The sequence below is a fragment of the Vicugna pacos genome, chromosome 14, assembly GCF_048564905.1.
Source record: "Vicugna pacos chromosome 14, VicPac4, whole genome shotgun sequence".
In the NCBI taxonomy this organism is placed as follows: Eukaryota; Metazoa; Chordata; class Mammalia; order Artiodactyla; family Camelidae; genus Vicugna; species Vicugna pacos.
Genome location: NC_133000.1, coordinates 11051308 through 11074713, shown reverse-complemented (window position 1 = coordinate 11074713; position 23406 = coordinate 11051308). Strand labels below are relative to the sequence as shown.

Genomic DNA, 23406 nt, shown 5'->3' with positions numbered 1-23406 from the left:
GTAGACCTGCCCCCAGATGCGGCCTATGAAACGTAACCTTAGATTTGAATGACTCTGGGTCCCGTGAATGATTATCTGTTAGGTGTTTTTTGTTTGTATGTTTGTTTTGTACGTTTCTCTTCAAGACCTTTCAACATGTCTCATTAGCCATGTGTAATAATTAGTCTAATTTTTTTTTGATAGATAGTCCCTCTAAAAGACAAGCACAAATCACTCTGCAAAATGGGTGATTCCATGCATAAAGTAACCGTAACCATTTTTTTAACTTAATCCATTTAAGTTTATCTTTGAAACTAGATATGAAATCAAAATAATAGGAAGTTAAACAGTAGGACATCCTCCAATCGCTCCATGTTCTTTTCATAGCAAGAAAATTGTTTTGGATCTGCAGCAAATCATGGTAAGGTAGAAAACCTCAAGGCAGCTGCTTAAACCCTTGGTCTCCTCTCCTTTTGTTATTGTAGCCAGAGTTAAAATTTACATTTGAATTATTCTCTCTTCTATCCTTCCGCGGTTTGCTGAGAAATCACGTTTTCTCAATTTAGCCCATCATTTTAAACCTCTCTGGTACCATGTCCACCTCATCACTTACTAATTAGGAAACATGTGCCAGATTTCCTGATTCACAGAAGATCAGTTTGGGTTAACGGTCAGAACAGCCGGAGAGATGATAAAACGAGGAAAAGGCAGAAGAAAAGGGCAGTATCTGAATCTGAGATAGAGACACTTTTTAAAGATGATAAATTCTGTAAGTACTGACCGTAAGAAAAGTTCATAGGAACAAGACTTGATATTTTATAAATAGTTCTTAAAAAATAAAAATTTTCTCAAGTGAACTTTGAATTAGAGTGCACACTCACTAGTCTGAAGCGCACAAAGCGTGATCCTGCTTAAAAGAGAAGGGAGGCAGGGACAATCCGTAAATGGCTTTTTTGAATAAAATAAGCATGACCTAGCAATTGATATTAAACATAAAAATCCCCTGCCTGTTCCCATTTAGAGTGAATATCTCACATGAGGAATGTTCTTCATTGAGTTTTCTTCATAGACGATTTCTTGCGAACAATTCTGAAGGAGGCATTTTGAGGCTGAATTTCCCATCATGGATAACTTACATTGAAAGTCTACAAATCCTGGTGTCCCAAATGAAATACAGACTATTTCATTTTGGAAAATGCTATAAATATAATACAGCATAAACAAATATAGCATTTTTGGTCTTTTCTTTATGTAGTCAATGAAAATATGCAGCGTACTTTCTACGTAGTAAGGTCAGTGCAAGGCAATAGTAAAATAGAAGTTTCTTTTAAATGAGAGAAAAAAAAAGAAAATAGCCCTTGCCTTTGTGAAGGTTAAATTTTATTAGAAGAAATGGGTAATAAACAATGAGATACATGATTTGATATCAGAAAATGGTAAATAATGTTAAAAATAGAAGCTCCAAACCTTGAATAATTCATACAAGTACAACAGTCATTGGCTGCCTCCTACATGCAGAACTTGTAACAGAATCTTCCGTGAAAGTTGGCTAGAAGAAATCTTATCTAAATCACCGCTGAATGGTTAAATAAGGTATAAATTTAATTGTGAGAATTATAATTCCAGCCAAAAGAAATATCTGCTAAAGGCAACCTTTTCCATAGATATCCTGACTTCAGTGAGTTAATTTATCTGGGAACGTTTTAGAATAAAAAAAATACATATGAATGATCATCAGGCTTAAATAACAGAGAGTGAGGAAAAGAATGTTTCTATGTCAAGTAGATCTGTCAAAACAGTTATATTATCCATCAAGCCTGGCGGATTCTGAATGCTTCATGTCTAAGACGAGTTCTAAGTCCTTTGCTAGAGCCATGAGTATAAAGGGTATTCTGTATATTATTTGGCTATAGCAGAAAAAGCCCTGGGTTTGAACCCATGCCCAAGTTCTGCAGCTGCCAGACTGTTAAATTATGAGTGGTCACAATCTCTCAGGATTTTCTGTTTTCATCAATAAAATGAAAGAGTCAGTGATGACTTCTTAAGTCCCACTGGGTCCCGTTATCCTGTACCGGGGACCTCGTGTTAATAGCACAGAGAAAACTGGTCTTTGTGTTGGAGGGAAAGGGGATGGGCGAAGAGAGGAGGGCTGAAGACAACAGGGTGGGAATCCTTTAACCTTTTACCAAAAGTGTGATAGACTCGAAAAGGCAAGGGCTGATTTGATGACTCTGCTAATGAACCTTCTCCATCGCCTCGCTTGGTCCTGCTGTCTGTTACAGTAAATGACCATGCACTTTATGGTCCCTTCACAGACCATCTAGATTTAGGATAACAAGATGGACGACTTATAGAGAAGGGTGTAGCTTGTGTTTCCCACATCATGTTAATTTTCCCAAAGAAAGACTGAAGCTCTAACCATGGTTTTTTCTCAAGTGTTCTTGAACCAACCTAGATTTTCAACCCATGTCACCTCTGTGAGGTACTTGGTTTGTAAAGAAATACTTTTTTTCATTTTACTAAATTTCCTTTCCTTCCGTTTTCAGATGTTTCCCAGACCTCTGATACTATGATTTAAGAGAAATGATTACTTTGCTACCTCTCCTTTTGTTTATCCTGACAAGACTTTCGCTTTATCTGTTTGATATATTTATGTCATTCATTTTCACTTTTTCTGAAGAGACAAGTTTTCTAACTTTAAAGCTAATCTTCTCAGATCAGTCCCTTTCTCTGAGGAAGTATGGTTTTGCTTGTGAATTTCTACTTTGTATACTTTGCTGTGTTTCAACAATAAGAACTTACTCAGCATTACAGATGGATCCAGATACTTTATGATTTAGTACAGTGGCAGAAGAATGTTTCTATGTCATTTTCATCATCTTTCCTGTTGAAGTTCAACATCTTTTTGACTTTATCAATTGAAGTCTATTGAATCTGGTATCTTTAGAAGAGAGTCTACAATGGTCCTTATATTCTTCCGCTGTGGTGTCATTGATAAATCTTAGCTCATCTCCTACAGGGCTTTTTGAATTGTCTTCCCTTCAGACTTTCTTGTATTGAAGGTTATCAGCCCTTCTTTTCTCCCATCAGACCACCTCAAGAGAGCTTCTTGCAAATGTTTGCTGTCGGTATTGACTTTAGCATATAAGCAAAGAAATTTAAAAGCCTCATTCAGGGATCAAGCCTAGGATTTTGGTCATCTTGAGATAAACAGTTTTTTGTTTGTTGGTTGGTTGGTTTTTAAATTAAAGTATAGTTAGTTACAATGTGTCGATTTCTGGTGTACAGCATGTCCCAGTCATGCTTATATATACATATATTCATTTCATATTTTTCATTAAAGGTTATTACAAGATATTGACTATAGTTTCTTGTGCTATACAGAAGAAATTTGTTTTTTCAGCTGTTTTTATATATAGTGGTTAACATTTGCAAATCTCAAACTCCCAAATTTATCCCTTTTGAACCCTTTTCCCCCTAACCATAAGATTGTTTACTATATCTGTGAGTCTGTTTCTGTTTTGTAGATGAGTTCATGGTGTCCTCTTTTTTCCTTTTTTTTTTTTTTTTGGATTTCACATATGAGATATACAGTTTAAGGCAACAGAGAAAACTAATCACAGATAATTCAGTGAATTCTCTCATTAGGAAGGTAGATTCTAGACAGATAGGCACCAGTTTACCTCTCAGACTGTCAAATTACCCATTTGGAGTAGAGTAAAAAGTAAAATAATAGCTTTATCTAGCATGCATATGGGCCTGATAACAGAGCTATACTTTTTTTTTAATGGAGGTACTGGGGATTGACCCCAGGACCTCACACACGCTAAGCACACGGTCTACCACTGAATTATACCCTCCCCCCCAGCACTGAGCTATACCCACCCCCTTACTTTTCAATTGTCTGGAAAGAGAATGTCCGTGGAAAGACAGAATGATGGATTAAAGGAATCCTGGAGCCAGATTAGAGACAAAATTACTTCTATTTTCTGTTGTGCCATGACCCTGAGGCTCTTTATTAGGGTTTGATTTTAACATATAATCCTAAGGATATGAAATGACTATAATATTCATGTGAGAAGTTTCTTTGTCCATAAAATTTACATGGAAACTAAATATGGCATGTTACATGTATAATGTGTTTTATGAGAATTCATCTAAATTGTAGTAGAAGATTTATCTCAAATAGATGTCATTTCTTTCTGGAGATACTATGGAGAAAAATGTGGGGGGAAATACTTTGGAATGCTAATTTTTAAGGCCTTCCCAAAACTAGTTTGGATTTTTCCACAGAATCCATTATAACTCAATTGTAAAAATCAAACTAATGTCATAGCTTATTCTCCTGCAAAAAAAAAAAAAAACAAGTGTGCTGTATACAAGATATCAAAATGTAGACTTATCACTTAGCAAAAAGAAATTATGACATTGATAACATTTTTCACAAAAGAAGGAGAATGTTGATGAAAGCTATCATAGAATTAAAGCAGGAAGTACTTTTTTCCCAATGAGGGAACAAAATGGCTGCCAAAGTGACTTGCTATTACGTGTGTGCTTAAGAATAGGCCACAATTACTTAGGATATAAATCTATGCTCACTGAGCATGATGAAGAGAAGGGTGAACCGAGGAAAAGATGTGTCAGAGGAAGAGATCTGAGCTCTGTGAAAAATAGCTTTTAGTGAATTTCTAGGCATAAATTAGGGTTTGCTCATAATATCCAGATTATACATCTTGCGTATCATACATACTTATTTAACAATTTTTCTGTAACAAATTTGGCTTCTCATTTCCCTGATTTATTTTATATTTTTATCTTTCAAAGGGTAGATATTAACAAATCTGAGCATTTCCACAAGGCCTGCCAAATTGAAAATGTAAAATGAAAAATGATGATCACATTTGCATCTAGACGAGGACTCGGAGACAGACAATCCTATATATAGTCTTTCTTCCCGAGGACCATTTCTGCATCTTCTAAGATGCATTAAGATCACATAGCTTCTGGTACTCATACTTTCAGCCTCACCCCTGAATTATCCATCTTCTCAAAGAGCCCCAAGAGGTACTTTTGAAATTATAAGAAACAAGGCTATAGATTTTCCCCACTCTCCCCCTTGACAAGGTGTTCTAACCACCTCAGCAAATGAGCTCAAAAAATATATATATATACATATATATATAATTAAACAGCTACTACCGCCCATTGAAAAGGTGACTTGAAAAAAGACTTGGAAGAGTACTTTTTCATTGTTTTCTATCTACATAAATATCCAGTGTCTTAGTTCTCACGGAGAATTTTGAACAAAATAGAAATCCTATCAAAAGTCTAATACTGCATTGATAGAAACCTTTTACTTGATTTTTAAGTTATTACATTTAGGTCATAAGTGATCAGATGAACTAGAATTCTCAAGTACTACATTTTTTTTATATCTTAATCTAAGACTAACATAATGTCTTTCCTTGGCCCAGTTTGAAAACATGTACTTCCTTAATTGCATACTGCTATTTTTTTTTCTCTAAATGTTAAACTGATGGTATCAGAACTAGTAATTTAAAGGTTTTCAATGTAATTTAAAGGTTTTCTTCAAACTAAGCATATTTAACCATTCACTGTTCCTTTAAGTCAGTGTTTCTTGAAGTGAAGAAATAATCACTGGATTTGTATGAAAAATTTAGCTTTTGAATTCTCCCCCTGGTTGACTGATTCAGAAATTTTAGAGGTCTTGAAGTGCTTTAGTATTTAGTTTAGATTGAGAAACAATTCTGGAAACCAAATTTTATGCTGATTTCATGTTTATTTCAGATTTCAGATTTAGACTTTATTGAGAAATTGAGACTCATGAGACCCAGAAACCTGAAATGCTTTTACTTCTTCCAATCACACTCCCCGACCATCCTTTATCAAATAGCTTTCCCCTGTTCCTTCAAGAGCTATCTAATGGGCATCATCAGTTTGCTGGGACTTTGAGTTATTAAAAAGTGGCTCCAGTGAATTTTACTATCAGTTTAAAGCTCTCCCTCCTCTTCTCACCAAAAGCCTGACACGTGGCTTAGAGGTCCTGGAAACATTCATCTTTTTGCTCATCCTTTAACCCCAGCACTGGAGTGGAAGGAGGGACACAGACTATTTCTGTTCTTGCCATTCCTTGGTTTCTGCAGGGAAAAGGGATGGCAGGAAAAGGTAAAGGGCTTTCCTTCACTGGCACCCTGGCCACAGCCCTTTCCTTGTTGCTTGTCTGCATCTCTGGCTAATCCTGAGTGGCCTCCTGACACTCCTGATGGGTGCATGGGTGTTCTTTACACGGCCCCGTGTATCTGCAGGCTGCATAGATCTCTGGGTCTGCGATTCATCTCTGTCTGATTCCTTCCGGTCCCCGGACTCTCGTAACCAGCATTCGGCCTCTTTCGGAGCCCTGTGACCCTAGCAGGGCCAGGGGGGCGAGGTGGCTAAAGCCCAGCTTCTTCCTGTGATGAATACTCACTCCACAGGGATCGCAAAACCTCGCTACCTCAGATGGCAGGTGGTTGGGCGGCTGCCAGCTGTCCCACTGCCAAGCCCCGTCGTTTGTCTGCTTTTCCTGATGTGCTAGACCCAGAAAGACGAGCAAGCCAAGCTCCTAGGAAGATGCATGGCAGGAACTGAGACGCCAGCTTCTCCTGCTGTAGACGTCACCCATCTTCACGGGGCACTTTCTGGGAGTCTCCCTCACTTGACTTCGGTGGCTGGTGAGGCCACCCTCATCTCTCCCTCTGCTGTTCCTAAGTAGCACCGACACGTCGTGCCCTGACCTCACGACTTTCCTGCCACCTCCTCCCAGTGTTCTCTCCGTGTAGACCATGGGGTTGGAATGGCCGGTGGTTGATGACAGAAATGATACTCATACGTCTCAGGAAGCCCTCGAGGGAAGAGGAGGCTGCAGTTTTCTGTAGGCTGTCTTCAGAAAGTGGCTCCTTGGGGCTTTTACCTGCATCTTCGGGTTTTAAGTGGACACAGACAATAGCATCTGCCCCTCAACTTACTGCCCCTTCTGGGGCCGACTTAACGTGAGTCTCTACTGAGGGAAATAACTGTGTTTAGATTTTTTTTTTTGAACAGGAGCAAAATTTTGACTAGAGACTACCTTTTTATTCCCTGACTGTGTGTGTGTGTGTGTGTGAGGGGGGTGGCGGGAAGCCCTACACCAAAGAGGAACTGTTTTTCTTCTCTTTATCTTCATTGATTTGGTGCCACCACACGGAACTCCGTGTTCCATCAACAGGCTTCCAAGGTCAGATCCCTTGATTAGCTTTGGTGCCGCCTTAACAGGCGCTTGGAGGCGCCGGAGGTGAAAAGGTGGCTCGCTGTTTGCTTGGGATTATTTATTCTTTGTGTGAGTACCGGCAGCAAGAAAGGAGAAGACCAGAGGTCTGTTTGCAGAATCACCCGTTTCTCACATGAAATCTGGCCATTAAATGCAGCATCTGAGGTCGGCCCGCTTCAGCACGCGCCCCCGCGCCCCCGCGCCCCAGCCCAGGCAGCTTCACATGATTGATAGGCTGGAACAGCACACTTGAACAGCCCTGATTAAAATGTTATGGGAAAGGTAGTAAAAACTTCCAGGCATCCACAAATATTTTTCAAAGGAAGTTCTCTGACTCATTGGCACTGTGATCTTTTTGTTGTTGGCCCCCAGTCTTACATCAAATGCTTGTATTTAAACCTCCCCCGCCGGGCTGAGAAGTCATGTCATCTGTTTATAAACAGCGGAGAACAGTTTTGAAATGTTCCCATTGTGGGAACGGCGCACAGTCTGTGACAGAAGCTCCCGCGAGCTTTGTTCTCTTCAGTCTCTTTCGTTACCGCCAATAGTTTACTACGCGGATGCGTTTTTCAGCCAGTTACTAGCACCACTGAGTTTTTCTAAAACACCCCCTAGTGTTTCTTTATAAATATCCGTAAATGTTGCCAGAATAGAGGAAACTTGGTACTTCACCAACATGCCCGTAACAAACAGAAGTTAGGGGTCATCAGAAACGTACCAGGTGCTATAAAAAGTGACCCAAACTGCCCTCTGGAGTGATACTGTCACCTGGTGCTTTAAAAACAAAAGACCCCAAACCCCATCAGCCCATGAGTAAAACTGGTTGACAGCTCGGGTTAACACACTCATGGGCTGAGTCCTCAATTTCATCAGGAGCTCTGTTTTTTCCATACACGTGTGCCTTTCGAAAGTCAGAAGTAAGTAATTTTTGTGTGATTCAGCAAGTCAGATTTAATGTCTACTCTTTGAACGCCAAAGGAACTGTGATATATCCGAGTTCCGAGTTTTTGTTTTTCTCTTAGGAAAACTTAGTAGTCATCTAGTTCAAACTTCCAATGAAAGCGTCACCTCCTTGAACCTGTGTGATAAGAACAGAGTCTGCTCAGATATTAAAGAGCTCCAGGTTAAATGTTGCTTTGTCCTGAGCTCATAACTGCTTCCTCATAACTCCTTCCTGATGGTTCCCATTTTGTCCTCTAAAGCAGTCAGCCTTGATATCTTTATTCTTTGACATAATTACCCACAAAATATTTGAAGTTAACTATTTTGGTGACTGTTAATTAATCACATTTGGCTTTCCAGTTGAGTAGAAGCAAAAAACGAGAGAGAGAGAGATACCACTTATCAATAAAGGGAAAGAGAATATAAAACCTCTGGTTGGTTAGCAGGTATTTAAATAGCTTTTATTGTAGAATACATACAACTTTTGAAAATACCAGATTCACAAATTCATAGAGTTGAAACAATCTTTAGAGGTCAGGCGGAACAGGTTTCCACTCATTGCTAGAATTTCTCTGTCGTCTGACTGATGGAAGATGCTCCAGGCTCTGGATTGGAATCTCAACCACACAGGGTGATCCATTCCAGGTCTGGAACAAACTCATATTGCCAGGGGATCCCCCTTCCATGCCTTTCTATAACTTTCATATCAAAGATCCAAGTTCTGCTTTCTGGGGCAGATAAAAGCAATTCTCTGCCCTCCGGAACAGGGCAGTTTTTGATCATTCATAGCAGCTATGGTGATGACTGGTTTTCATAAAATTTTGATAATCCAAACAGGAAGAATCAATATCTGGCTATTAATACCATTAAGGTAGAATTATACATCTTATATGACTCTATATACAGAATTCTGCTTATAATTAAAACTTTTTTTGAAATGAGATAACTGAACAGGGTGAGATTGTCTAAGATCATGAAGCTGATTGCTAGTGGAGCTGAGCCTGGCACCTCACTCACCTGGCACAGTCTGTTCGTATCACTGTGCCTTCTGATAAAAGTTAACTTGAAATACTTGTTTTCAATCAACAATTGCAATGCACTCGTCTTCTAATCTCTGGAAACTGGCAGAGTTTAGAGCAAAACAAAACAAACCAAATACGTCACGCTGTGAAATCTCAGGAGTAAGAAGGTGTTGTCAAAGAGCCACTGCTGAAGGACACTGAGGTCCAGTTCTGGCTTCTCCATTAACCAGGAGTATAGCTTCTGTCACATGGCCTTTTTGGTCCTTAGTTACCTTATGTAGGTCTTGTTTGTGTGCTGGATTCTGGGATGATACCCACACGCTGTACGAAAAAGCACCACGAATGTGGAAGGGGACAGTGTTTCCATACATGAACACTTTTCTGCATTAGATGATATAAATTGTAACTTTCCCACAAGCTCTAAAATCTGTGCATGCATCCTCTCATATTCAGATCTCATATACTTCTTGAATATGGAGACAGTGAACATTACACCTCCCCAATTATTCTCCAGACTTATCTGCACTCTCAAGAGAGATTTATTTATGAAAGAAAACTCAAAGGGAAGCTAGGTTGTAAACACCAACTCTAGAATAAAGCGCTAACCTACAACAGACTTTAAAATGCACTCCATAATAATTCAGCTGAAATCAGTCCTTGTCTGGGTTATTAATTTCAATGTAAGAAAATTTGAAAGTGAAACTTCATTAATAATATTAAGTAACTATTGCTAGTTTTCACTAAATAATTATGGACCATAGAGTTGAATAGGCTTTTACTGCTTCCAAAGTTTTATTGTGAAAATCTTCAAGCACATCTATGTGCTTGATTCAATACATCTGTGATATATTGGCAATAGATCACAATGAATACTGTATTATATTCCTCTATTTTTAATCTACCCCTAAAACATAAACTTTTTTTGTTCACCTTCATCTATGAGAGATACTTGTGCTGTGTTTAAAATCCTGAGTTGACCTTCTGTTTTCTTTTCAGCACTTGAATGCTATCACTCTGTCCTGCACGGCTTCAGACAGTTTGATATCAGTCTCATATTTTTCCTTTGAATGCAGTGTGTCTCTTATGTCCACTCCACCCCCAATCCCCACACCTTCAATATTTTTTATTTATTTTTTGAACAGTTTGAATATGGTGTATCATGGTGTGCATCTGCTCGTGTGTGTATTTTGTGAAGGTATTTATTCTGCCTGTGCAGAAGGCTAGACAGAAGCATATAGAGTTTATGCCAGGAAATGCACATGCTTCATTTGCTAGGACATCAGTGCACGAATTTGAGGCAATATTGCCAGGAACTGAGCTAGGTTTGAGTTTCGCTGTTGCTGCAGTCAGTTTCAGCCTACCATACTCCTCTGCTTAGAGTGGTGTTATGGGCCACAGGTCTTTGTGCCCCCCAAATTCACACAATGAAATCTTGACCCACAAGGTGATGCTTTTTGGAGGTGGAGCCTTTGGGAGGCAATAGAGTCAGGAGGGGGTGGCTCTCATGAATGGGATTAGTGTCCTTATGAGGACAGACCAGAGAGATAGCTTGCTCTCTTCCTGCTAAGTGAGGATACAAAGAGAGGTCAGCAGTCTGCAGCAAGAAAGAGGGCTCTCGCTGGACCCTGACCCTGACACCCTGATCTTAGACTTTGTAACCTCCAAAACAAAGAGAATTAAACTTCTGTTGTATATCTGATGCTTTGTTATAGCAGCCTGAAGTAAGACAGGTAGGAAAGAGGGGCCAGTCTCAGAATTCTTGCTCCACCCACAGCCTCCGGCTTCCCTGTGCACCTGTGCCTCAGAGGGGTTTCTATCCGTGCGTTCATCACTCCTGCAGTGGTCATCAGCTTCTGCTCCTTCCTGGGCGTTTGTCAGCCTGGTGATGTGAGACCAGAAAATTGTCTGTTGTCCCTGTCTAGGGTCACACCTAGTAAGCCTGTGTCTGGCCATAAGGGATGTAGCTTCTCAAAGGTCCAAACCTTCCTTCTTATGGCAGTAAAACTGTGCAGGTCATGGGCAGAAGAGCGTTTCCTGACCTTCCCTCCGTGGTAGGAAGCCTTTAATGATACTGGCATACACTCTGGGCCCAGGGCTTGTTCCTCTTCTCCCACTCGGCTGACGTGTTCTGTTCCTTGGAGGAGAGGTGCCTGGGTAGGACTTTGCGCCTCCCCGCCAGAACCAGCCTCTTGAGCAGTGGTGGGGTCTACGGAAAAGAGCTTACAAGTGAGTGGACACCCCCCTCCTGTCTGTGTCCCGGGGGTCCTAGATTCTCACACTAGCTCACACTCAGCCTTTAGAAGTCTGTTTAAGACGTTTGTTCTGAAATCGCCTTATTCTCTTGTCTGGTGCCCGTGTGTCTCACCTGCACTCAGCCGCAGGTGAGCTGATGCTTTTTGCAGGAACCTGCTTTCCTTTGAAGTATAGGGTCCTTGGTTTCTCACCTCTCCGATGGGGTCATAAAAAGTTCTGATTCTATAGCTATGTGACTTTTGTCTTTTTTTTTTTTTTTTTTTGCTTCTGGTGTAAGACAGATGTGAAACTGTGCTACACACATTTGACATTTCAGACTGTCATTATATTAAAAGAGCCATTGTTTGCTTGCTTTAATGTGGTTATAAGATCATATGTATCCTTTTAATATTTCCCAATTCTAGATATTTTGATCTCTTTCTCATCATTTGGCTCTAAAAATAGATTTAGAAAATTTTAATTAGATTATGGAAATAGAATAATGATGTACAATGACATTTGGTAAATACTTTCCGGAATTTGAAACTAAAATATTTCCTATTAGAAACATGACCATAATAAAGGAAAGGGATTTGTATTTTCCACAGATGTCACTTTAAAGCTATTATTAGATACAAGGTCTTTTAATGAAGTATCATGAATATTACTAGTCTTTTATCCAGAACTGAAATCAGATCTCTGAAGATGCTAATTGTTTACAAAAGCACAACAAAGTACTTTGCTTAATGGTATTGAACCAGTGACATGAACTAGATATGCTGTTTTTTCATAAATCTCTGAGTCATTTTGACTTTGGAGGAAAAATGTCTTAAAGTATCTGTTTACAAATCAATGTTATGATATTTTTCGTGTGAAAAATATATAGGTATAGAGGGATTACAGTTTGATTCAAAATTGCACATTCTTATGAATTTATCAAATGGAGAGAAGAAAGTGAATTGGCCTCAAGATAATTCTCTACAAATTAACTAAGTGTTCTGAAAGTTTTAAAATCTGACTGGGACTCAGTTATTACTACCTATTAAAAATAGATACTGCGTTTAGTGTAACTATATAGTTTCTCACAGCTCCAAGATTCTCTAATTCCTAATTGTATATCTCTGTTTTTAGTGATTTGATTGAAAATCACCCTTATATGAATCTTTCTATAATTACAGGTTTTATATGGGGAGAAATTAAACAAATGTGGGATGGTGGACTTCAAGATTACATCCATGATTGGTGGAATCTAATGGATTTTGTGATGAACTCCTTATATTTAGCAACAATCTCCTTGAAAATCGTTGCATTTGTAAAGGTAACTACTACTTATTTTGGGGGAAAAGCATGAGTTCCGATAAGTATTGACACACCTTCCATTGCTATTATTTTTATTAATACTGTTACCCAGAGTGTTAGCTGTGTGTGAAATTTGTCAGCTCATGACTTTATTGATAGGAATAAAATATATAGATAATACAATTTATAGCCATAAAACCAATTTTAATAAACATTTAGAAGTTGTTACTCAATTTTGGAGGGATCTAAACTGAATAATGCCTCAAAATTGTTCATGATAACTGCACTAGTTTCTAAACCTTTCCACTTCTAACAAAACTCTACCTCAAACATCACTCGCATTTCAGTAACCAAAATCTATTTTTATCAGTTACAACTAACCGATGAAATTACATAGATCAAAATATTACTCTTTCAAAACATTGAAATTATTATTTCAGTTTAAGCTAATGTCGTTTGATATAATTAGAATATAATTTCTTTCTTCTCATCCCATTCAACATGACAGTGTCTGAAATCTCACACACCCATCACTCCCCCACATTTTGTACAACATCAGTCTTATCCCAAATCACATAATTTACATAAACCGGTTTTGTTCTGCAATGACAGCTGGGGTTATTTTGTACTTTGGAGGATGTTTTTCAAACATAAGTACTATCATCTCCTCCTTCCTGCCTTTCTTTACCCCCTCTTTCCTTTTCTCTTTGTAAAAATTTTGTTTCTAAATGATTCGTGAATTAGTAAAAAAAATAAAGAGCATTTAACGGGGTGTACATGAATAATTCATGCACTCTAATGATCTGAACTGGAAAATGCTAATGTGTAAGTGAACTCTTATTCATTTAGTCTCGTTCTTAAACTCGTGGCTCCTGCCATGTTCAGCTATAACACGGTCAAAATTGCCCAAAGTTGTCTCCTGAATTGTTCAATTAAAATGTTTCCAGCACTCGCCAAAACATTAAGACTGAGCATTTTCTCCCAATTTCATGGAAAGCAAGCTGTGTTTTAAGAATGGAAAGACGTTCTGATCATTTTTCCTATCTGCATTAGGGTGAATGGCCTGAGGACCTTATTAAGATGACAGAAGGTACCATGTGAACCTAGGAGGTTATGTATCTGCCTGGGAGATGGACAGTCTGTTTTTGAGTTCGTATCTTTTAAGTGCATATCTCCTAAAACACAGATTCCTGTTCTCCAATCCCAGAAATTCTAAATCAGAAATGTTAGGGAGGGGCCTAAATTTGCATTTCTTACAGATTCATCAGGTGATATTGATGTTGCTGGTCTAAGGAAGATACTTTGAATAGCCGCGGGCTGTCAGATTCTATTCTGCCGCTCAGAGAAGCATGGGGCTGATTCCAAAAGGAACTTCTCTCATACAATATTTATACTAAGAAATATAGTATTTTTGTAAATTCCATTGATATGAGTTTACTTACAGTACAAATATATTTTTGCATATAAGAACTCTGTTATCTATTGGATACAGTCACATAAATTAATGGATACTTGCGGATTTTTTGCCTGGATGGTTTTAGATACTGGATTTGAATTTTCTCCAAATGTAAATTCTTCATGTGCAACATCTATTTGAATATTAAAATATAAACATTGTGCTTTATACTACACCAGGGGAAAATTTATGTTAAAAATTCAACTCACCCACCCCATGGGATGAAGAGGAAAAGAGATGAGGGGAAAAAAGAGAGATGGAAACGTACACAGAAATTACCTTAGATGACGATGATGGAGAGAACACAGACTCTTCGGGAAATATGCAGTTTGTTGATGCACTTTGGTCATAGGAGTTCAGCTAGGATTGTAAATATAAATTATGAGATGTTGTTTCTGAATGATTCGCTTGTGTGACTAAGGCTTGAGTTGCATGGGTAGTGCTAATGGCATGCACTTTAGAGTCTGGTTTCCTGGGCCCAGTAGTTTCCTCCATCACTTGCTGGTGATGTGAACCTGGACCTGCTTCTTCACTTCTCTGTGCCTCTCCTGTAAAGTAAGGAAAGTAACAATGTCTCCCCGATGCTGTTGGCATAAGAAGTAAATGGATCGATACGTTTAAAGTGCCGGGTAGACAGTAAGTGTGCAAGAGTAATCCTTCTGTCTCTTTCACTCCTGTTCCTTCTCCTGCTTATACTGTGAGTCCATTGGACTTGCCTCTTGAAATGTCTTTCGTGGGCCTCTTCATTTGCTTTATTTTAGTTGCAAAAGAGTCGGAGCTCTGAATTCACGCTTGCCTTTACTAGGTGCAACCTAGGTGAATTAGGGCAAGTGACTTAAAATAGGGCTCAATTGTATTATCTGCTCAGTGATGATGCTAGTCGAAAGAACACCTACTTTGGGAGTCTGTGATGTCACGCTGATTTGTTGACTCACCCTTCCTTACCCTTTTTTTTGTGTGTGTTCTATCATTCCATTTTTCTTGCTCATTTTTAATAAATTATAACTTACTATTTCAGGAAAAGGCACTTTATTAGTGTCCAAAAAGAGATTGCTATAAATAAGGCAAATAGTCATTATGTGAATCAATCAATAGGAATGTATGAGGTCACACTAAGATACCAGCTCTCCATCTGTTTGCTGAGAATGCAAAGATGCCTGAGCTTCAAAGCCCCCGCCCTTTAAGCAGTTCACAGAAAGGAAAGAGAAATGCACAATGTGGTCAGGTCCCCAAAAGGGGCTATGGCAGCATCAAGGAAGGAACCAAACTTTGCTGCATCATTCTGCAATTATTTAGGGCAGAGTGAGTGGACATCTACCATGTACATGAACACACACGCGCTTTCATTCCAGAGAGAAAAGACACACTGGGCAAGAGTCTGAGTGTGTAAAGGAAGTCAGCATCTCAGAGGGATGATCCAGGAAATGGGGGCAGGGAGAGGATGGAAGGACCTTCCATATCCCGTGATAGAATTTGGATTTTGCCCTTCACATAAAGAGGAGCCACGAATGAGATTAAAACAGAGAATGAGTCAAATGATGATGAATGCCTGAAGCTGCTCGCAGGTAAAGGGTTGCCTTAGCATGATGCAGGCAGGATGACCAAGGAGTTCGATACAACTGGGATCCCTGCTGGAGCTGCATGGGTTTTACCTTCCATCTGCAGGTGCATCAGCAGTAACACGAATCTCACCCTAAGTCTTTGTGGCCAAGCCATGGGTCCAGACCAAATGAACTGTCAGCCCTTACTGTAAAAACCCTTTCTTCCAGGGGGAGTACCTCCTAGAACAGGCCGAAGGGCCGTACTGGCTGATTTGGTTCATCCTCTTACAATTCACTCACCCGGAGTGGGTATTTTTTCTTTTCTTAAATATACAAAAGAAACCTTCTAACCAAAGCCATAGTTTGGGCTCTGATCCATGCGTGATATGGCTACTGCCTGTCCCACTGTCGTCCTACCAGTGTGGTCTGGGGCAAGTTACTTAATCTCTGCCTCAATTTTTTTTATTAGTAAAATGACACTAATAATCAAATCCCATAGAACGTGTGTGAAGATTACATTAATAAACACATTTAATGCCACGGGATAGCTCTTAACAGAAGCACTCGGTTGGTTTGAATTTTTCTTAAAATGCAATAGTGTTACCTTGTGCAAAGAGAGCCCTGAAGTTTCTAGCCCTCAGTAATCTCCTCCTTCCACACAGCCTTTGTGGTCCCTCTTTAACTGCCTTGATTCATTAGCATTTCACAGCTCATGGATTGTAGCTTCTTTTTGTTTGTTTTTAATATGCTCTTTATTTTTGAAGGTGATGGTTTGTCAGTCATTCCCTCTTCTCAGCACCTATAAAATATGAGTTAATCCAGGGCTTGTGGCTGCCTGGGCACACTTATAAAATGTTACTTCACCTGCATTAGGACTGGTTTTCCCCTAAATATTCCGCAGCCCCTTTTCATGTGTACAACTTGTCTTTTATATTTTTTATCTTCAGTTATTTGGAAGAAATGATTAGATTCCTATGTCTTGGCTACTATGTAACATAATGTGTAATATAAATAACATTTTCAAAAATCGAAATTACTATGAATAAGAACATTTTATTTTAATAGTCATGGTCGAATTTTTCATAGTACCATTCTCCTACATAGTTCTAAGTATTTCTCATTGATCTCTCTCATTTTTATCAGCTGGAAAGAAGGCAGATGTGGTTTCCATTTCAGAAATGCTGTAATGGTAGCATATTCTTCAAATTATGAAATTTTCTGAGTGTTCTTTAGTTTTATGGCAGACAGCTGTAGATATTAAAACTAATTGTTTAATCTAGTATTATCTACCACAGGAGAAAATCATATTCTTTGTTATTGTCTCTCCCTACTTAATGATCTAACCAATTTGCAGAAAGGGAAAAGTTTTCACCTTATAAATCAGACATTAAAACCAGCCTACATTTTCTATTTAATTTCATATGAAAATACTTTCAATTTGCATCAACTTAAGTTTTACTCATTTTGATGGATTCCTTGACCTTTATAAGTATGCATCATACCTATATTTTCCTATATTCAAGGAACGTAATAACCCAACATTATGATTGAATCCATCTTCCTCTCTTAACACTTCTGCTGATGTCTTCATGACCTGGATTCAGCTTCCTCTTTGAGTCATCACTCTTCCCAAGCCCTCTGCATTCCAGCTGTATTAAGATACTCACATTTCTACAAACGGTCCGTCTTTTCTAACAACCATGCTTTTGAATATGTCTGTGATTCTTCACCCTAGAACCTAGGCCTCCTGAGCTCCTATCACTATAAAACACTCTACTAGATGTCCAGTATCAAAGATGCTTTAGACAAAGCACCCTGCATGGAAATCTGACAAGTAATCCAAGGGTAAATATTCTATTTTGTAGATCAGCAAAGGAGTAACTCTCTTAAAAAGAATCGAAATAGCAATGAAGGCTTAAGGCAAGACCAAGCTTTTTATATTAGAAAACGAATCCTTGAGGGAGAGGAGAACAGGAAGGGATGGTCCTGAAAGGGCTAGAGGTGGGTAAGGTCACTCTGGGTCTGTCTCTCTAATGTGGCTCTACCTGCTCTGGTCAGCGGGACCCCAGTGTCCACTCCTCTGTGGTCTAGGGTACTTCTCAAGGGGAGGATTAGCGTTCCTTATTTAATGTCCACCTGCTTCACTGTACTGTCAGCCTGCAGGGCGTGAATTATATCTTGTTTGATCATGACTGTGAACCCTGAAGATAGTGCCTGACACCCAGTAGGGACTCAGCACGTATTTGATAAATGAGTAACAGCTAAAGAATCAAAAGAATTAGAATTTAAATCCATTCTAGACAAAGGGCCCAGTATTCATAGAAGAGACATTTTGGTGAACATGTGAGGGTCATTTGGGAATTGCCATACACACCTATTTGGGTACAAGTGGCAGGCCAGTCTCAAAAGGAAGTCAAAACCCATATTCCAGAAGCTTCATGGGATGTGCTGGGAAGTCAGAATTTCATCAGGAGGACATTGCAGTCACAGGAGAACATTAAGCCGGATATGTGATGGTCTGATTTTAAAAGATGATACTGGAAGAAATAGATGATTGGAGAGAGAAGGTTCAAGACAGGAAGAACAGTTAGTGGGCTATTATCATTATTTCTGTGGGGAATAGAGGTGCTTGTTGTTAACAGAGAGGATACCCCTGTAGAAGGGAAAGCAACGTATATAAGATTTCAGAGTAAAGACTGGGAGTTTGAAAGGGAAGACTCTAGGATCAACCGCAAATTCTGCCTTGGGGGATTTGCTGCCATTCATGGAGATCAGAAAGCATACCTTGAGAAGCAGTTTGAGGATGAAAAGATGAGTTTCAATAATGCTGGCCTGTGAGTTTGAGACACTTGTGAAATATCCAAGAGGAAAAGTCAAGAGGCAGCAGAATACCAAATAGGGCTGTGGGGGGAGATGTCTGGGCTGGGTCGTGGAAGTCATCAGCTTAATAAATGACAGTTGAAATCACAGGAAACATCCAGGGAGCGTAGACAGAATGAGAAGAGACGAATCTTGAGACTCAAACTCAACATTTAAGGGGAAAGTGAGGAAGAGGAACCTGCAAAGGACACTGACAAGAGTCATCACCATGGCTGCAGGCAAACAAGCAAAGACGAAATAGGAGTATAGATTTTATGGATAATTTTTAGCAAATAGCGTCAAAGCAGACTTTAAAATTCAAGTTAATCTTTTAATTCCTGAAACTGGCTGTGGAAAATACATTTAATAACTAAAGAATGACAGTTGTTCTCTACAAAGTCCCAGAACAGCCTGGTTTGTAAGAATTTTAAAATTCACCTTATAAAACAATGCTTATATTTAAAGACCTAAGGTAAATGCACATAGATGTGAATAAGAGGGAAAAAAATTAAAAGGTAAAGTTAAAAGAATGAAATCAAGAGATCATTACTAAGTGTTCCTATCTGTATTTCTTCCTGACAGGAAACAAGGTTTCTGGGTCAGAGAACAAAAAAACTATTTACGTACCTAGTTTACGTACATAATGATCCCAGCCCTGGTTCCCTGTGTGCCAGGACCCCACAGGGCGACCAGATGTATCCTTCACATACACGCCTTTGTACCACAGGAGAGGAACTGGGAAACCGTGGATCTCAGCACTTATACAGTGCAGCTGTGTCAACTGCCCGCCTTCCCCCTAGAGAAGGAAAGAGAAAGACCTTCACTTCCTAAAGTAAACAGATTCTCTCTGTGGAGGCAAAGGTCCCTCGGATTTTTATCCTTAGAATGCAAGCAGGTGGTACTAGGGGAGATGTTTCTAAATTTCTCAGGAATGTCTTTAGCGTCCAAGGCTTGTTTGCCATTCAAATATCTTTTAATCCGAGTACCAGCAATATTTTTCAGGAAGCCCTGACCATGCAGGAATGTGAACATACTCATGTAGCATTGTTTCTCAACACTTAACAGAAGTGCTGGACTCTGAGTTAGACTCAGGAGATTCTACTGGGGCAGAAACTAGCGTCTCTGATTTGTAAAGTGGAAAACCCTCCTCTTACGATTTTGCAAGTCCCAGCTGAGGTAATTTGCTAAGAAGGGTTCCAAGGTACAGTAAGGCAGCAGCAGAGCTGCGGTTGGTCACCATGTGATGACGGATTCTATATCCAACTGGCTCCAGCTGGCTGTGAGACCTAGACAAGGCAGCTCCACTAGACTGCATGACTTCGGAGGATGATTAGAGCTTGAACCACATATCATCTCTATCCATTGCCGGCCCCATTAGCCCCAGATAGAATTCATCACTTTCTCTTCTCTAATCCCACAGCGCTTTTGTGTTAATGTGTTAAAGCATTTTTATTATAATTAGCTGTCCCTGTCCTCATCACTGGACTATGTAAGAACACTTGATGGGGGAAAATGTCTCTTGAGCATCTATGACATGCAGGGCATTGTGTTAAATGTTGTGCGAAATTTCAAGAAACCCATCACATCCTTAACAATGCTCACCATTTAGTATTTTGTACATTCTGAGATGTGGTCCTAAGCTGGATTAGGTAGGGAGAGAGGGAGAGAAATACAATTAGCCATCAACAGAAGGGGAGATGTTCTCCACTAAAATATGTGCGTCTTTCAAGAGACATGAGAAAAGGAAGGTGATTGTTATCTTAGTCTTTGAAGGAAAAGGTGGCAAATACAAGGTTGGGGTGGGGAGTGGAGAGAATTAGGTAGTGTTGGATACCACAAACCCTTACTCTGATACTTGTTACAATCAACACCACCAACAACTTAAATTTTTTCTGTATCTTCAGTCCTCAGCCATTTTATGCTGAAGCTATGCATGGGAATATTCAAGAACCGTCATCAGGATTTAAAAATAGAAAATAATTCTCTTCTAGTTCCAACTTGATTGTTTTAAATTGTCACTCAAGCAAGAGTCTGAGTGTTGAGCAAAATCAAGAGCTTGTATTGTACTTTCTCCGTAGGGAGATTTAAAATATACTGTCTGTTAGTTTCAAGAGAATTAATTAACATTTGTAAAGGTCTTTGATATAAACTAATGTAAACGGAAGGGAAATAGTCTGATGGGACTTACACAGTAGTACATTTTTTTTTCCTGACATGATCATTAGGAAAAAGATGCAATTGTTTAGATGTATTTTTAGTGACGTGTATGAAGAAGCGAATTCAACTTATTGTTCAGTTCTTACACAGGTTTAATTAAAGAGGTTCGTAATGTGATATTTCAAAGAGTGTATTTGACTTTTTTTTTTTTGGTAAGGATACAAATTTACCTCAAGACAAAGGATAACTTTCATTGTGCTTTTTACATAGCTTAATAGTTCAAAGCTGACATTTTAATTAAATCATACTTTTAAAATAATTTCTGGTCAAAGTTTAATGTAGCAAATATTTTTCTAAAATCACGTAGTTTATCTAATTAAAATGTCCAGACGAACATCACACTTTCTACACATTAAATATTAAAAATTAGCAATTAATTGAATGATGGGATGATTTCCAAGTTAGGTTTTCTATACATTTAAGTTGTAACAGATACCAACCACTCACGGTTACGCCCACACTAGTCACTACTATATCCAAGGCAACACACCATCACTTCCGCTCCTTTATATGTGATTTGTATCCTACAGGCCTTCCTCTACAATAGGCAGGTGTGCCAAGTATGGTAAGTGAAGCCATTGATTTTGATTAAAATGTAATCGTTTTCCTTTACAATGTAGTTTTCTTTGTTATTATCCTATTGGTCTTCTTCCCCCAAAGTAAAATCAGACTCTTCTTTTTCATATGTAATAGTTTCCTTTCCTTTTTTTTCAAAGTTCCACTGGAAAGATCAAGGGCAGATGTAATTCACAGATTCACAAACATCACAAATGGACAAGGACAGACCAGGAAGGTCACTGTGATTAAAGCTCATAAGTTATAACTTCCGTTACTAAATTCTTATTTTGGGGGTGGGTTAGTATTGCTCTCCCCATCAAGGGGGACACAGCTTCCGCACGATAGGCAGCGGCTGTCCTGGACCTCCCTGAGAAATCACCCTGGCCCGAACTTGACGTCATCTGTTTGTACTTCTTTTATATGTTATTTTCTCCTTGTTTCTCTCTTTCCTCCAGTACAGTGCTCTTAATCCCCGAGAATCGTGGGACATGTGGCATCCCACTCTGGTGGCTGAAGCTTTATTTGCGATTGCAAACATATTCAGTTCCCTGCGCCTGATCTCACTGTTCACTGCAAATTCTCACCTGGGGCCCCTGCAGATCTCTCTGGGAAGAATGCTCCTGGACATCCTGAAGTTTCTATTCATCTACTGCCTGGTGCTGCTAGCATTTGCAAACGGCCTAAATCAGTTGTACTTCTATTACGAAGAAACAAAAGGGTTAAGCTGCAAAGGCATACGATGTGAAAAGCAGAACAATGCATTTTCAACGTAAGTCGGACAGACATTTCTGTCGGAAATGTTGGGCAGAATTTTGAGTGTATTACATATTGAATTTGAACCGTGACAAGTGCTTGCAAAGAAAAAAATGTGCTTAGTGCAGAAACAGAAATATCCAGTACATTTATTTTAAGTTTTAGTAAAATGGTCTTTTCTTTTAAATGACCTCATATAAAAGACAGTTATATATACTGTTTTAAAATGTGAAATAAAAAGGAAACTTGTGTCCATTGACAGCTTATGAGGACATTAAGAGAGGGAATGTATGTAAAACCAATCATGGAAGAAAATCCAAATGCTTTTCAATCTTTTCTCAGGCGTTTTCCAGATACTAAAGTCCTTTCACATGTCTCTTTTATCCTGGGGTTCCCTACACAAAAATCTAAGCAAAATAGAGACCTAACTCTGTAGGCTAATCTAAACCATTATTATGATGCACAGAAAACTTTCTGTGCTCTTACATCTGATGAGCATCTGGACTTGTCTCATGTCAAGCTCTGGTCATTCTCAGTCAGGTTCATTAACAGCACAGGTTCATGACCACTGTGTTCCACACTCACACAGCCCTGATAGAAAACGCCTCTCCACGTCCACGGCCATTTCTTCCCTGCCCACAGGCCACTGTGAGACACGCAGTGAATTTATAGATGAATTAAGAAGTTAAGTGATTTTTCTCTGCACAGTAAACACCTATGAACACATGGTCATTTTGTAGATGACTTTAAAAGTCAGGCAGCCATTACAGAATTTTATGGAATCTAAGAGAGTACAGCCATTTCTCAAGTGGGAGAAAATCAATAACTTCACATAAACCGAATCACTTTTGGTGAAAATATTCTTGTTGGTTCAATTCTGCATTTGTTTTTTCTCTGATCCCAGTATTGAAAACCCCCATTTTAATTCACCAGCATCTGATTATTTATACATAAATAATCACAGTTTTCATCACAGCCTTAGCTGCCTCAAATCCATTCAGAAATTGATTTGATACAAACGATGAATCATAAAGAAAACAAAGTTCATCTCAGCTCCCCCGTGTCCCTTCATGGCCTGTTCCCAGCCCGTCTATTCTGGGCTTAAGCAGCGGTCTGTCCCCCAGCCCAACGAGCCTGCTCAGCCTTGTCGTCTTCCTGAGGCTTTTTCTTGCCCAGTTCAGGGAAACCTCTTGCAGCAACATCCTGGTGACTAATGGCCATGGATTGTGTCTCAGTTTTCCT

The 23406-nt window shown here is 39.1% G+C and overlaps 1 protein-coding gene across 1 annotated transcript in view; it reads left to right on the top strand.

The window, feature by feature from the left end:
- Positions 1-23406, top strand: part of TRPC4 (transient receptor potential cation channel subfamily C member 4) — a 166549-nt gene that overhangs the window by 122479 nt on the left and 20664 nt on the right. The window contains exons 5-6 of the mRNA XM_031684604.2: positions 12660-12799; positions 21867-22180. Coding sequence (XP_031540464.2) covers positions 12660-12799; positions 21867-22180 — 454 coding nt within the window. The remainder of the gene's footprint in view (positions 1-12659; positions 12800-21866; positions 22181-23406) is intronic.